General features: G+C 38.6%; 1 protein-coding gene across 1 annotated transcript in view; it reads right to left on the minus strand.

Moving 5' to 3' along the window:
- Nucleotides 1-15,064, minus strand: part of LOC131928989 (protein O-mannosyl-transferase TMTC2) — a 55,189-nt gene extending 40,125 nt beyond the window's left edge. Inside the window, exon 1 of the mRNA XM_059285174.1 lies at nt 14,901-15,064. Coding sequence (XP_059141157.1) covers nt 14,901-14,986 — 86 coding nt within the window. The 5' untranslated portion in view covers nt 14,987-15,064. The remainder of the gene's footprint in view (nt 1-14,900) is intronic.
- Nucleotides 15,065-17,847: the final 2,783 nt, after the last annotated feature.

The raw sequence follows: 17,847 nt of genomic DNA on the forward strand, positions 1-17,847 counted from the left end.
GGTGGACTTATTAAAGCTTGCTGGTACAGGGAGTGACGTATGCCGTGTCAACAGTACCAACAGGTCTAAGATAAGGAAACCAGGCCAGACTGAAGGAATGTCAGGTCCATAAAACTAGGTGCACTATGTCAGGTCAATACAACTAGGTGCACTATGTCAGGTCCATACATCTAGGTGCACTATGTCAGTTCCATGTGCACTATGTCAGGTCCATACAACTAGGTGCACTTTGTCAGGTCCATACAACTAGGTGCACTATGTCAGGTCCATACAACTAGGTGCACTGTGTCCATACAACTAGGTGCACTGTGTCAGGTCCATACAACTAGGTGCACTATGTCAGGTCCATACAACTAGGTGCACTATGTCAGGTCCATACAACTAGGTACACTAGGTCAGGTCCATACAACTAGGTGCACTATGTCAGGTCCATAAAACTAGGTGCACTATGTCAGGTCCATAAAACTAGGTGCACTATGTCAGGTCCATACAACTAGGTGCACTATGTCAGGTCCATACAACTAGGTGCACTAGGTCAATTCCATATAACTAGGTGCACTAAGTCAGGTCCATACAACTAGGTGCACTATGTCAGGTCCATAAAACTAGGTGCACTATGCCAGATCCATACAACTAGGTGCACTAGGTCAGGTCCATAAAACTAGGTGCACTATGTCAGGTCCATAAAACTAGGTGCACTATGTCAAGTCTGTAAATCTAGGTGCACTATGTCAGGTCCATACAACTAGGTGCACTATGTCAGGTCCATACAACTAGGTGCACTATGTCATGTCCATACAACTAGGTGCACTATGTCAGGTCCCTACAACTAGGTGCACTATGTCAGGTCCCTACAACTAGGTGCACTATGTCAGGTCCCTACAACTAGGTGCACTATGTCAGGTTCGTAAAACTAGGTGCACTATGTCAGGTCCATACAACTGGGTGCACTATATCAGGTCCCTACAACTAGGTGCTCTATGTCAGGTGCATACAACTAGGTGCACTATGTCAGGTCCATACAACTAGGTGCACTATGTCAGGTCCGTTGCACTATGTCAAGTCCATACAACTGAGTGCACTATGTCAGGTCCGTTGCACTATGTCAAGTCCATACAACTGAGTGCACTATGTCAGGTCCATACAACTAGGTGCACTATGTCAAGTCCATACAACTGAGTGCACTATGTCAGGTCCGTTGCACTATGTCAAGCCCATACAACTGAGTGCACTATGTCAGGTCCATAAAACTAGGTGCACTAGAAAAGTGGTTGCTTGTATAAAACGAATCGTCTCAGAGTACATTCCTTGAACAAACAATTACCTTCATTTACTTTTTAACACAAATTAACGTGTTGTATTGGGGAGTTTAGGAGTCAGCTGATTTAGACTCTATAGTGAAGGAAGGTGCACAGTTTGTAATATAAAATAACGAAGTGGCTGAGTTTCATTGGGCTGCAATACAGTTAATCGATTGATTTAGCAAGATAAGATTGTGAATGTATTGAGCAGCATCGAATAAGACGTGAAAATAAATTTAGCAATGCCAGATGTCACGGTGAATCAGAATATGTAAATTTATTGTTTTATTATTGACGTCTAAATCTGGCTTTATGCTAATTTTTTTAGACGGTATTTCTGTCATGTATTGTTCTGTATGTCTGTCATATATTGTACTGCATGCCTGTTAAGGACTGGTTGTCAGTGGCGTAGGCAGGGGAGGGGGTTAGGGGGGTCATAACCCCCCTCATATATATATATATATATATATATATATATATATATATATATATATATATATATATATATATATATATATATATATATATATATATATATATATATATATAAAGTATGACGGGGGGGGGGGGTGCAAATCGAAAGTTTGAGGGGGGGTGCAAATCGAAAGTTTGTCCCCGGGTAAAAATTGGAACACCCCCCCCCTTGAGACGATCCTGGCTACGCCACTGCTGTTTGTCCTGTATTACAAGTCTGTCATGTACAGCACTTGACAACATATCCCCTGTTGTCCAGCATTCCCAAGCAGGATCATCGAATGTAAGATCATGTTATGTAAGATCCTCTAGAGTACGATCATTTACACCACGACACAACAATATATATTACCAAGCGTTGTTTTATCATCCTAAATAAACCAAGCGGAAACAACGCAATAAATCAATGAAATGATTGAGTATCACACGGCCAGCAATGATTGAAATGATTGAGTATCACACGGCCAGCAATGATTGAAATGATTGAGTATCACACGGCCAACAATGATTGAAATGATTGAGTATCTTCATCTCACGGCCAGAAATGATTGAAATGATTGAGTATGTTCATCTCACGACAAGCAATGATTGAAATAATTGAGTATCACAAGGCCAACAATGATTGAAATGATTGAGTACCACACGGCAAGCAATGATTGAAATGATTGAGTATCACACGGCCAACAATGATTGAAATGATTGACTATCTTCATCTCACGGCAAGCAATGATTGAAATGATTGAGTATCACACGCCAGCAATGATTGTCGTTATGCACCAGGAGACTCGTGTTGCTGTAATTAATCTTAACCCGGTAATTAACCGTAACGCGCCTAGTTAAGCGTCTCTTCCTCAATTTTTTTTGGCTTTAATTACAATTCTCATCCCTCCCCCCCCCCCTCCTTTCATCCCCTGCGGCCGTATCAGCCATACAAGACCCCAGCCAAGACAACAAATGAACACGTTTGAAACAAAACTTGCCTTCAAAGTACAAACCTCACTAATTAAGCTAATTAATTCTCATTAGCCGTGTCCAACTTTACCTCCCGTCCACCCCTGACCTTGCTAATTAACCCCCCTTCCCCCCCCCCCAGGTATAAAACAGAACATCAAATATTGGACGAGGCTATTGAGTGAAACGAAGTTAACAACTGCATATTTATGCTGAATCAATATATCAAACCTAGGCATGAGGTTCTGGTTTTGTAATAGCCATATGTAAATAGGCTTAGGCTTTCATTGACCGTCTGCTCATATCGACTTTCACATACGTATGCGATCTTAAGAGGGCTCATACACACTAACACGAGGTGTGTAGACCTTCAAACATAGGAAACATACAAGTAGCGGGCACAAGATCCTGAAACATACACATATACAACACACATAGAACAAATCATGTCTATTGACACACCTACAAACACCAACAAACTTGTGACAAAACATTACACACAACACATACAAACACCAACTGACAAAACATTACACACACCACATACAAACTTCTGACAAAACATTACACACAACACATACACACTTCTGACAAAACATTACACACAACACATAATAACAACAACGACAACCTACCAAGGCGACATATGACACTTAAATCTACACACTTGCTACGTGCTTTAACCGTGTATTAAAAAGGCGAGTCTGTGTAATTACTGGGTTGAAAGTTCACCTTACGATTAGACCCCACGTTTGTTTCTGTTTCTCTATTTCTCCAGAGGAGGGGGAATACGAAACTGTCTCGTTTTGGTTTACATTACTAATTAGTTATTTATAAAGACAACGCTGTTTAAAAAAAAAAAAAAAACAATAGTGTTGACCCCCAAACAGCAAGTGAGTTGGTGAATTATTTAAGAGGAAATCTATTCTAGGCGTGTTGTTTTTTAATTTACCAGTAAATTTTAAAAGACCGAGAACGTAAACAACTGTTTGTTAACCAAGAATCGGCTGTGACTTGACTAAGCTAGTGGATTTATTACTAGTTCTAGTTACTGTGTTTTTATGACGCAATATCTATTCGACCTTAATGTGGGAGAACGTAGGCCTACCTTTGAAGAATTATAAAGTATGAATGTTATCAGATGCTTTTAAGAAAGAGAATTCGTTAATTACAATTTTAAATTAATTTTAAGAGAACGTTGACTTACAGGCTGCAGACTTGGGAAATAGAAAACAGGGGAATACACCGAAAGTTGATCTGATATTTGATATATCAAATTAAAAATATCAGATTTATATGTGTTATTTGAAATCAGAATAAAAAATACCAGAATTAAATAATACATTGTTATATCTGAATTGTTAGTACTATTCGTAGCGAAATTACAGGCAATACCGTACTTTAATGAGCAAGGATAACATGGGATGTCATTCAATTTTTAAAAAAAAATTGATTCGCTTGATAAACATCACACCTTGTCATACACCCTAGCAACTGTGATAGACATGACACCATAACATACACCCTAGCAACTGTGAAGCTAGTTCTACTTAGAGCAGATATGAAACACCCCGCATTAACAATCCAGCAACACACACACACACATACACACAAACACACACAATCACTATTGAGGCCTTAATACCACTACGTCAACAATACCAGCAACTATGACACAACTTTAACCAAGATCATATTTCAGATGTTGGTAGCTGTGTCACTTACAACTCTGGCAGATATGACACCGTTTAAACAATGTCACAGACATGACACCATCCAAACAATGTCACAGACATGACACCATTCAAACGATGTCATAGACATGACACCATCCAAACAATGTCACAGAGATAACACCATCCAAACAATATCACAGACATGACACCATTCAAACGATGTCATAGACATGACACCATCCAAACAATGTCACAGAGATGACACCATCCAAACAATGTTACAGACATGACACCATCCAACCAATCTAGCAGACCTGACACCATTAAAGCAGACATAACACCCTCCAAACATCCACCTTACTCCAACCACAGCACACACACCACCACTTACATCTGTTAAATCCCCCCATTTATCACGAAGGATTCTAGGGAGTTAGCAAGTCGGCGTCAACGTTTCTACGTCTGCTCCGTATGTTAATGAGCGGCGTTTGATAGAAATACCGCCTCGTCATATCTCTAAGAAATGGCCGGGATTAGAGCCGCGCGGCCCGCAATTTACGCCGAGAAACGAAATTCTAAAAAAAGATTAGAAAGAACATTTATGTGACGCGTCATTAAGCTCGCGATGGGGTTTCGGTGTAAAAAAATATATGTGGAGGATTTTACGTAGAAAGACAAAAATTATCTTTGAAACTTATCATCGCGATGAAACGAAATCCGACGCATCACATATTAAATTGTGTACACAGAAGCGTACAGATTGTCATACTGACATCAATTCTACATGGCTAAAATTAAAAGTTTATATGTTTAGCCGTGTAATTTTTCAACGTTGTATGAGCTATACCCTAGCTGGGAGGTCTGAGTAGAATCTCAAGAATATTAGAGATTATTACGATAGGAGTCGTGTGTATGTGTGTATGTGTGTGCGGGGAGGGTTTGTTTGCTTGATAGCAACACTTTTTTTCCTGTCTTCAAACTGGATTTTTAGTGTCCTCAACCGACATTCATAAAAATTGTAATAAACGGTGATTGAATTTACTTCTAACTAAACTAACTTAGCATACAAATTACCAAACCGTCTTCTCCAAGTGAAAAGAAGTTTTTTTTTAAAGGGAGTGAACTCTTTAATGACCACCCCTAGTGATTGACCTACTTAAACCTCCTTCCCCAAGTGACTTACCTCCCTTATGCCCACACCTCAAGCGAGCGTCCACAAAACCAGACTGGACCTTTTGCCAAAATCCCCAGTCATGAAAACTAAGGACCTGTTATGTACACAACCGTACAAAAGAACAAACAACTAGACGTATTGAGACACCCAACTCTACCGTTAGGTCTAGCCCTGCTACTGGCTGCGACACACGGCAGTGTCGACACTTGGGGGTATTCGCTGAACAAACATAGTCCAGCGTTAAAACAATGGCTGTACGGAGAGGCTTTATATAGAGGCCTTCACTATACTTAGTCCAGCGTTAAAACAATGGCCGTATAGAGAGGCTTTATAGAGAGGCCTTCATTATACTTAGTCCAGCGTTAAAACAATGGCCGTATAGAGAGGCTATATAGAGAGGCCTTCACTAAACATAGTCCAGCGTTAAAACAATGGCCGTATAGAGAGGCCTTCACTAAACTTAGTCCAGCGTTAAAACAATGGCCGTATAGAGAGGCCTTCACTAAACTTAGTCCAGCGTTAAAACAATGGCCGTATAGAGAGGCTATATAGAGAGGCCTTCACTAAACATAGTCCAGCGTTAAAACAATGGCCGTATAGAGAGGCCTTCACTAAACTTAGTCCAGCGTTAAAACAATGGCCGTATAGAGAGGCTATATAGAGAGGCCTTCACTAAACATAGTCCAGCGTTAAAACAATGGCCGTATAGAGAGGCCTTCACTAAACTTAGTCTAGCGTTAAAACAATGGCCGTATAGAGAGGCCTTCACTAAACTTAGTCCAGCGTTAAAACAATGGCCGTATAGAGAGGCTATATAGAGAGGCCTTCACTAAACATAGTCCAGCGTTAAAACAATGGCCGTATAGAGAGGCTATATAGAGAGGCCTTCACTAAACATAGTCCAGCGTTAAAACAATGGCCGTATAGAGAGGCTATATAGAGAGGCCTTCACTAAACATAGTCCAGCGTTAAAACAATGGCCGTATAGAGAGGCCTTCACTAAACATAGTCCAGCGTTAAAACAATGGCCGTATAGAGAGGCCTTCACTAAACATAGTTCAGCGTTAAAACAATGGCCGTATAGAGAGGCCTTCACTAAACATAGTCCAGCGTTAAAACAATGGCCGTATAGAGAGGCCTTCACTAAACATAGTCCAGCGTTAAAATAATGGCCGTATAGAGAGGCCTTCACTAAACATAGTCCAGCGTTAAAACAATGGCCGTATAGAGAGGCCTTCACTAAACATAGTCCAGCGTTAAAATAATGGCCGTATAGAGAGGCCTTCACTAAACATAGTCCAGCGTTAAAACAATGGCCGTATAGAGAGGCCTTCACTAAACATAGTCCAGCGTTAAAACAATGGCCGTATAGAGAGGCCTTCACTAAACATAGTCCAGCGTTAAAATAATGGCCGTATAGAGAGGCCTTCACTAAACATAGTCCAGCGTTAAAACAATGGCCGTATAGAGAGGCCTTCACTAAACATAGTCCAGCGTTAAAACAATGGCCGTATAGAGAAATATATTCATTTTTAGTATTTTTTAAGCTGCTGCTTTTAAATTTATTCATATTCTTATGACAAGAACTAACAGAAGTGTGGGGAATGTTGGTGGGGAAGTTAGAATTATAACACACTCTCACAAGACAAATGACAACAATTTACAGGTGAAAACCAGACAGTTATTGATACCATTCAGCCGTGGTATGTCAGAGTTTATAGCCAGAGTTTGATTTGGGAAATCTTGAAACGTACAAAAAATGTTTTTCTTTTTAAAATGCTGCTCCTACTAAGGCGAAACTGTAGACTGTATTTAAATACTATTTTATTATTGCGGAGTAGTGATGTGACAATATTGTCTTTATATGACATAATGAAATTTTTTACGACTATGAAATGCATTTTATAACAGTGTGACATGTATTTTATAACATTGTCAAATGTATTTTTTATAAACATTGTGGAATGCATTTTTATAATATTGTGAAATGTATTTTTATATCAATGTGAAGTGCATTTTTATAACATTGTGAAATGCATTTTTATAATATTGTGAAATGTATTTTTTATGACATTGTGTAATGTATTTTTATAACATTGTGAAGTGTATTTTATTACATTATAAAGATGTCTCTTCATGACTATAGAATATTAAAGAATATGCATAATATAATAACAGCACATGCCTGTATAACATGGAAAATAGTTTTTCACAGCATCTTTTCACGATATTTTTGTTAATAACTTTACATGAATTTTTCAAAAGCCATGTACAGATCTGTATGTAAGATGGTCATCATTTACATACACATTTACATAAATTTACATCAACGTCTTTACAAAACTTTATTTGTTTACTTCTTCCAACAGCTACATAAAACAGACAATACAAATACATCATAAAAAGACATTTACAACTATGTAATACATTGACTGAATAGGATAGACAATAACTCATAGACAGGAAAAACACACATACAAGAACACAGTTTTGAGCTAAAATATTTGCAAGTCATTTTGTCACTTTCATATGTAATGCGTATTGTGTCCTGCCTACAATCGCATGTTGAGATTCGCGAGACCTACTCTATAGAAAAAACTATCCTCCAGTATACTAGAACTATATAAAGTGAAGCAAGGGCTGCCGGGCTTACGTGGGCTTAACTGAAGAGATCCGTTGAAAAAACTGTAGTTGTAATCCTTTGCCCCACAAGGGCATCACGTGATTAAGTCAGCGGTCTAGACATCATTATGATATGCTAACTTACAATCAACGACATATTCGTGTGTTTTAGTATGTGTGTATTTCTGACTAACGATAATTTAATGTATGTGTGTTTCTAACTGACTAGCGATAATGTAATGTGTGTGTTTCTAACTGACTAGCGATAATTTAACGTGTGGGTTTCTAACTGACTAGCGATAATTTAATGCCTAATCGCATGCCTCCCATTAAATCACAACCTTGCAATAAATGTTAAGCTTTAGCCAACAGCACCCCATGACAGTAATTCTAAGATTATTACAATATAAACACCATGAAATGTATTACAATTTTACCGCCTTTCAAGTAGTTAAACGAAGACCCACCCGCCCGAGACAACCCCCCCTTCCCCCCCCCCCTCGATTTAACCTAACGTCCCCTAAGCCTAATGCTGACAGCCCCACTAGCTGTCTTTTCACGGCTGACTGATTCCTTAAATAGAAAATATATTTGTTAATCTTTACCCGGGTCTTTCAACTGGCGCTTTTTTTTTTATAGCTTTATACAGGCCCTGACGGGTTCGCATTATACCCCCATGCGAACCCTTTCACCAACCGAACATTTTTCCTGGCTATAAAAAAGAGAATTCGCGACAGCTCAGCGTCGGGGCCCTTCAGACTAAAGCCATTTGTGGCTATTGTCGGCGCTTTCAATTTTGGAAAACTGGTCTCAAAAGTTGCCAGAGGCCCTTGTGGGCCATGGAAGCTACGAGCTGTCAACTCGGCAATGTACAAAACAGGACGGAAAAAAAACTCGGGGTATTTTCTTCCCCCGTCACCGTTCGCCAATAATAATAAAAAAAAAAAAACCTTAGTTTTTCTTGCGCGAAGAAGGTGCATCTCAATAAATGTTCCAGATAAAACCAGGCAGTCAGCTTGCCCCCCGTCCAGTGCCGCGAATCAACAGAACATGACGGGTGTTTGGTCTAGACTAGCTTTGTGTGGCTAATCTAACCAGTTGAAGGACGAATGCTTGAAATGGCCGCCGCTGAACGTCACGTATTCTTCGCTTGGGTAGGCTTATGTTGAGATGGCGCGATTAGCCAGGCCCCCACCTTCTGTCATGTAGATGTGTCGCGGTGATAACACTTTCATACGGGCTGGTGGAGGGCCTTTCATCTTCACTCACATCTTGCTCCGTCTAGGTGTGTGTGTGGGGGGGGGGGGGAAGGGAGAAGGTGTGCGTATGCGTGTGTGCGATCTTCCTTACACCTTACATCTATCTAACGGTAGCGAGAAAACTAAATTACATCTCATCTCATGCAAACTTTAACGAGAGAACTACGTCACAATTAAGCTCCATCTTGCTGGTTGGAAAATCTTCGTCACATTTAAGCTCCACCTAGCTGTGAGAAAACATACGTCGCATTTTAGCTCCACCTAGCTGTGAGGCAAATCTACGTCACAACATTTAAGCTCCACCTAGCTGTGATGAAAATCTACGTCACATTTAAGCTCCATCTAGCTTATGTGAAAATCTACGTCACATTTAAGCTCCACCTAGCTGTGAGGCAAATCCACGTCACAACATTTAAGCTCCATCTAGCTGTTTGAAAATTAACGTCCCATTTAAGCTCCATATGGCTGGCGAGAGACCTACCTCACAATACATCTTAGCTCCCCTAGCCCGGGGGTGAGGCCTACGTAGAGCATTTATTGAATCAATAAAACCAAAGACTCTGGTAATTGCGGATGTGGCCGAGACGGTGGAAATGTTGATTCCAAGTGACTCGCTTTTTTTTTACTGCTAGAGGGCGCTTTAGTGTGACCCCGTTGTGTGAATAGATAAAATAAATTTTTTTTAAATAGCTTTTAAGTGTACATTTGGGTTTGTGAATTCCTTGACTCATGACCTCTTTTAACTGACGTCTAGTAGGCTGACGTGTACATTTATTTAGAAATATCTACATTTATTTATATACTTCTACATTTGTTTAGAGAGTTTTATAAATCGAGACGGAATAGTTTTGTTTATAGACGTCTACATTTATTTAGTTCCGTCTATACTTTTGCAGAATTTAGCATCAATACACCCCCCCCCCAAAAAAAAAAACAACTCCGCCCCCCTACAAGTAGCCTTGTAATTTCCGATGATTGAACCCCCCTCTGATCTTGCACCCCTGTTTAATTCATTTGCTGCCCCTCTACCACACCCTTCCATTTCCTCGTTGATCCCTTGCTTCTAAATCCTTTATTCAAGCACTTACACGGCCAGATTAGTGTAAATCTCAGTCGGTCTATACCAACCAACAGACTCTGTTAACATACAAAAATAAAAACCTTTTAACAAAAATGCCAAACATAGTATGACACGTGGAGTCCAAATTTTGACTGCTTTTTACTTAGAAAAAAAAATGATTAAAATGGCTTCCTGTAACTAACCCATACAAAAACATAACGCGCTGGCTGGAGAACTTACTATACAGGGAGGTGGGGGGGGGCGCTTTTGTCGGACGGAAACACGGAAGACGAGTACAAACAAGAAAACACGAGCCAACTTTCAACTCTCTGGGTCAGACGAGCAGTTGAGTACACCCATGGGGGGGGGGGGGGGGGGGAGGGAACATGGGGGAACCTAACGAACCCTGTGAACCCTGTACCCACCGGAAGTTCACTGTACACAGGTAATGTGACGTTGTTTGATGTCCCACCCCACCCCATCCCCACACAATATCCTAACCAGTATACTCATGTAACCCCTACTCCAACCACGTTGTTGCTATGTGGATGGAGTAAAGGAAAGTACACCTATAGTTTAGTCCCCAAAGCAAAAGTACACCTATAGTTTAGTAAAAAGAAACAACCAAAAGATAACGAATACCTAACGAACAACACTATTTACGTATTATAGCAACAACCTTAATGGTTAAAACATACAACTAGCATACATAATTTAGCCCGCACCGGCTGAAATATACGGTAACACCGGCTCCAATATTTAAACACCATTTCTGTAACACCGGCTCCAATATTTAAACACCATTTCAATAACACCGGCTCCAATATTTAAACACCATTTCTGTAACACCGGCTCCAATATTTAAACACCATTTCGGTAACACCGGCTCGAGTATTTAAACACCCATTTCATTAACACCGGCTCCAATATTTAAACACCATTTCAATAACACCGGCTCCACTATTTAAACACCATTTCTATAACACCGGCTCCAATATTTAAACACCATTTCTATAACACCGGCTCCACTATTTAAACACCATTTCTATAACACCGGCTCCAATATTTAAACACCATTTCAATAACACTGGCTCCAATATTTAAACACCATTTCAATAACACCGGCTCCAATATTTAAACACCATTTCAATAACACCGGCTCCAATATTTAAACACCATTTCTGTAACACCGGCTCCAATATTCAAACGCCATTTCGGTAACACCGGCTCCAATATTCAAACACCATTTCAATAACACCGGCTCCAATATTTAAACACCATTTCGGTAACACCGGCTCCAATATTTAAACACCATTTCGGTAACACCGGCTCCACTATTTAAACACCATTTCTGTAAAACCGGCCCCAATATTCAAACACTTGTGACCAACACCAGATCGAAACGATGCATGTAAGAGATCGTCCAGATCGGCGGGGTGACCAATCTAGGACACTGGGTGGGGGGGGGGGGGGGTGTGGGGGTGGGGGGGGGGGGGTGGGGGGGTTGTAGCGCTGTTATGTTCATAAAAGCGGTATTTAAATAAGACCGCACACACAGAGGAGAGGATTGCTATGAATGGGAAGGGGTGGAGTTAAGTCTTTTATATCACGGGGAGGGGTGATTGGTGGGGGTTGAGAGTCGCCGTTGATACAAATCAGTGGACATTATAATTCGCCCAGAGTACACGGGAGAAATTATTGAAGCATCTTATTGAAAATAATAACTTAAAAAAAAAATGAGATATTGCCATAAATAAATACTATTGTGCAAAATATACAGGATAAAAAAACAGCTGGGATGTTTACTTAACTAAATACTATTGTGAAAAATATACACCTGTTGCTTCAGTTTAGAAATCAGCACTCTATTGTTCTTAACAACTGTGTCTACCCAGCCCATTAAGAGTTATCTAACCTGAATACGTGATGAACGCCTAAGTTTTTAAAGCGGGAAAACAAACGTTCTGACGTCTCGGCATCACGCATCACGGACTGTCGGCAAAACACATACACGTCCACAAAACGTCACGAATTCACCTTTTTGAAAGTCTGACTGGAGTACATTAAAATACGGGGATTAGTTGCGGTACATTGTCAAGGGAAGGACCGCTGGGAGACATTATAGTTGTATTTGAATATAAGGCCACAGCTATTCTAGGTGAACACAACATCGTAGCTGTTTTATGGGGGGAACGTAGCTTCATCAGAGCCGGGGGTATTTGTAGACATGTGAGAAAGACAAGAGGTGTTTGTCAAGTTTATTAGGGGGTGTTTAGAGGTGACGAAATTAGGTGCGCTTGTCATGTTATTTGGTGCGTATTGGTATGAAGAAATAAGGGGTGTTTAGAGATGGCGAGGGGTGTTTGTAAAGTTTATTCGGGGTGTTTAGAGATGGCGAACCAGGGGTGCTTGTAAAGTTTATTAGGGGGTGTTTATGGGTAACGGACTAGTTGGTGCTATTACATTTGATTGGGGTGTGTAAAACACAATTTTAATTTCTATTTCTATTAATTGAGTTGATAGTTCCCAATACTGACTAAACCGTTTTACAGTAGAGATAAAGTTTTAAAGATCAAATAGAGGACTTAATATTGGAGGTTGTATGGTAGGACTAGAGGCTGAGCTTTTTACTGTAGATAAAATAACACTGAACCTTGAGTTAGGATTAGAGTTTTTAATGCTAGACTAAGTACTGGTAGGTTTAATATAGTGATAGTATATATTCTGTTTAATTTAAGCCTGTAGGTTTATGTAAGAAAAAAAAATATACTGTTAATCGGGCTTTATTCACGGTCATTTTACTTAATAGATCTCCAGAAAATTAACTTGTATGTGAATTAGCAGTTGTATGTGAATTAACAGTTTGTATGTGAATTAAATTAACAGTTTGTATGAAAATCTATAATTTGTATGTAAATTCAGTTTGTAGGGCTATGAATTAACAGTATGTAGATCTATGTGGATTAACATTTTTTATGTGAATTAACGGTTTTTATGTGAATTAACGGTTTGTATTTGAATTAAAAGTTTGGATGTGAATCAGCAGTTTATATATAAATCTTATATCAAACATTCCACTGAAATCCAAGCAAGTATTTTTACAACTAGAATATTGCAAACAAAAGAAACGTAAAAAATGAGCATTGAATGGGGTGGGGGGGGGGGGAATCTGAGGTAACATTAATAACAAGGCGAGCCTTATCCCAGAATGACGTCACATCCATGAGAAGTGCACCGAGCGGTCAGCTGTAAAATTGGACTGGGGTTAAATAACGCTAACAGCTGGTTGGTTTAATGTGGATCGTGTCCCAGTTGTACACGCGAGTCAACACGACTGTGTGAGTGTCGTGTTGTGAGCTGTTTTTGTTGTTGAGATAACTACTCAAACTCATTCATATTTTAAATTGTATCATGGTACATTATCGTAAAATTTATTTTATTATGTTATATACCTATAAAATCAACGGTATACTATTTTTAAATATTTAAAACACCGTATATTTGTAATGTTGTGGGGGCTGGGAGAGTTGGGGTTAATGAAACGAGTAAATAAAAAAAAAACAGTATCAGAAGAGATGTCACCTAAAGTATTTATAGTGTTTACTGTTGAACCGTCAGTGTGTGTATGTGTTGTGTTATGTATGGACTATGTATTAAGGTAACAGCACACTGGTCAAATAAAGACGAAAAGGTGAGAATATTCGAAAAATATTTAGTGATTTAGTGGCTAAAATTAAAATAAGCAAAAGACACATTTTCAATATGTTATATATCTTCGCCGCTGTTATATCATTAGTTTCAATTATAAAAGTATAGCTTGCATAAAATAAATAGTTTTAAAAAATGTATTAGTCTAATGGTGTATTTTTTTTTACACTCATTAGCTGCTAGTCCTCTATGTTCCACACTCAAGCAAATGTAAACGATTTCAAGGAACATCAAACGCTGTCACGTGGTACGGAGAACTGGAGGGATGTTACGGCAGATGTGCCCCCCCCCCCACTCGTCCCACCACCACAATGGACAAACATCAGCTCCCCACACCAAACAGGCACTCAAGCCAACACGCTGACCAGCTGTACTGTCCGGTATCACATGGTCCGGCACGGTGACCAGTCACCCGTGACCTCTCTAGTGACCGTCACACACTTGTCAATTATCTCCACACCCCCGTGACATCAAAGGAAGAACACCTTAATTGAATAAACCGTGTACCGAAACCCCCGTTTCTTTATTTCCTAACCACGAATCCAGCCTTAGTTAAAGTAGGTGTGCCACGTGTTAAGTGTTACTAAAAATACACTTGTTGTGACACGTGATCTCGGCGCTGAATGACAACACGTAAACAAAACCATCGATCTACCACGCTCACCAACAACTTACCTGTCATCGTAGGCGAAGTTCGCCTCTAGCGTATTCAAATAGAGGAGAATCGCCAACAAAGTCGCCGCTAGTGGTATGTAATCCATGTCTTTTCCTCCACGGCCATGAAAATTTCGCTTCTGCTACACCCGTTCTCTGCCATGTCACCCAGCGGTGGTTTCGCTCGAGACTGGTTTGACTGGCTTCTACCTGAGGATCAATGTTCGTCGCCCCACGCGGGCAGACTCGCGCTGCCTCAAGACGGCCCAGCGCGCATGCGCTGTCTCGCCCCACTGAATAGCCTCAATTCACGTTTACGGTGGCCGACAACTTGACTTGATAAAGAGGCAGTTTTTAAGCTTTTGTGGCGGGACAAGTCAATTAGAATATTCATAGACGTATTGGAAATCTATTTTTGTTATGGGAAAATATTTTTTATCCTGGCACTTTATATATATATATATATATATATATATATATATATATATATATATATATATATATATATATATATATATATATATATATATATATATATATATATATATATATATATATATATATATATATATATATATATATATATATATATATATATATATAGCCTATAATGTAACAAATATATAACATGCTTTTCATCATCGGCTTGTGAGGACTGTTACAGATTTACAATAGTAGTGCTTCTCTTCAAATGTATTTCAATTCACAGACAATAGGCTGATTATTTATACATCATACATAAGTCTAATTTTAATTTTTAAACCTAAAAATTTAAATAGTTAATTGGTAATTTAATGTTACGTTTATTATTAATATTGACTCTCCGTTTTTTTTTCTCTTTAGTTTGTCTTAGAGATTTTTGTGAACATTAGTTGTTTCCCTTGGTTATTCTGAATTGCGTTTAACTATAATAAGCCAATTAACATAGATGTACTGCATTCAGTAGCGTACGCAGGGGGGAGCAGGGGGAGCGACCGCTCCCCCTCTGGCCATTTTCAGCAAAGTGGCGCCTTTTTGGAAACTTTTGAAACTCAAAGCTTTAAACAATAATATTTGTTAAAAAAATATTTTTGGTCGGCACATTATGTAAATCACAAGATTTCATGCAGCAATTAAGCATTATTGTACTCGTCTAGCAGTGTCTACGTTTACAATACGTATTAACAGCTGCACCAGTTTGCCATTCTAAAAATAACCATTACGATGCATTGCAATAATTTAAAAACCTCTACGGTAGTACCACTTGGCAAGAGGGGTGTTAAGTTTAAGGCAACTGTATAATGTATTTGCTTACGAATAATTGAATTAGAAAATGTTATACATAAAACTTAACACATAATTACTTTATATATACAGTTTGAATCGTGTGATTGATTTTTTAAAATTACAATACAGAAACAAATACAACTGATGTGACACCTCTATTTAAATTTACTTATGGGCAAACTGCGTAGTGGTGGAGAAATTTTGACAAGGTCAACAACGTCATCACGATGAAGTAGTAGTATTCTTACAGTTTGGGCGATAGTCATTACGATAACAAATTATATGAAACAGTTACAACCCCCCCCATGGACCCCTCTGTAAAAAAATATTGTCATAATACCACTGCTACTTATTTACATCTATTTCTGTAATATATATTTGCGTAATATATATTTGTGTAATATATATGTATGCTTAGAACAGTCATCTAAAAACTGACGCTATGTTCACTCTGAGTTGTTTATCTCCCCCCCCCCCACACACACACCTCACCACCACAATTGTGTAGAGCGACATTAATGTCACACCTAGGTATACACTGGGTTGGATAATTGACCTAAAGTGAACGGACAGTGGTGAATGAAGTTGAACCCACCACCCACCCACCCCCCAACCCACCCCGAACTGATCTGTTAAGTACCAGTGTTTCTTCCAGACTTTTTTCTCCGGGGGGGGGGGCACTTGAAATTTTCGGGGGGGGGGGGGTAGGCTTTCTTTCTTCCGGGGGGGGGGGGGGGGACACTGTTAAAAGTATATATTTTCTATATAAATCTCATTTCGTTCGGGGGGGGGGGGGAGGGTGGGCCGGTAGAATTTTTTGGCCCCCCCCCCCCCCCCCCCGAAGAGATGCCTGGAAGAAATTCTGTTAAGAACGTGTAGAAAATTAGCTTTTTAAACGTAAAACTCTGTGAATATTGTTTTTGCAATAACCAGTAAAAAGGTGTGTGATTAATACAGTGATCTAACTCATACCTATCACTATGTTAAAAATGATCTTTAAAGAACACAAAGAAGCAGTAGTTAATTAAAATATATGATCTGAACTAAAAGACCGTTATTTAATTAAACGTAGGCTGTTTTTCCGAATGTTTTTTAATAATATTGAAAAGCGTGGTTTTATACCAACTCTGATTTTAAAAACTTTCATTTTGCTGTAATACTTTCGCATTTATGCTGACGATATATTAAATTCTGATTATAGACAAAAACATTTTTTAAACACGAATAGTGTTAAACAATATAAACATTATATTCTAAAGTAATAATTTATTTGTTTTGACATTTATTATTAAATGTGTAGATATATACATATTTATATTAAGAGAGTGATTATTTCCCCTATTTCACTTGTCTTAAATAATTTCCCAGGAATTATTATGTAAGAATTTTTTGTACAAGAATTACAAAACAGATTGTGTTACGTTCATTGTTTTTGGTTGTAGTGTATATATATATATCTATATATATCTATATATATATATATATATATATATATATATATATATATATATATATATATATATATATATATATATATATATATATATATTGTTTAGATTGATACAATTTTTGTTTTATCGGCCTACATTGTGTGTTTTTTTCTTAATTCTTCAGAGTGCTACTTTCAATTTTTTTTACATCATAGCGAAGTAATGACATACAGCTAGTTATATATATATATATATATATATATATATATATA

Source organism: Physella acuta, unplaced genomic scaffold (assembly GCF_028476545.2).
Source record: "Physella acuta isolate Inbredline_101_S28 unplaced genomic scaffold, ASM2847654v3 ptg001581l, whole genome shotgun sequence".
Taxonomy (NCBI): domain Eukaryota; kingdom Metazoa; phylum Mollusca; class Gastropoda; family Physidae; genus Physella; species Physella acuta.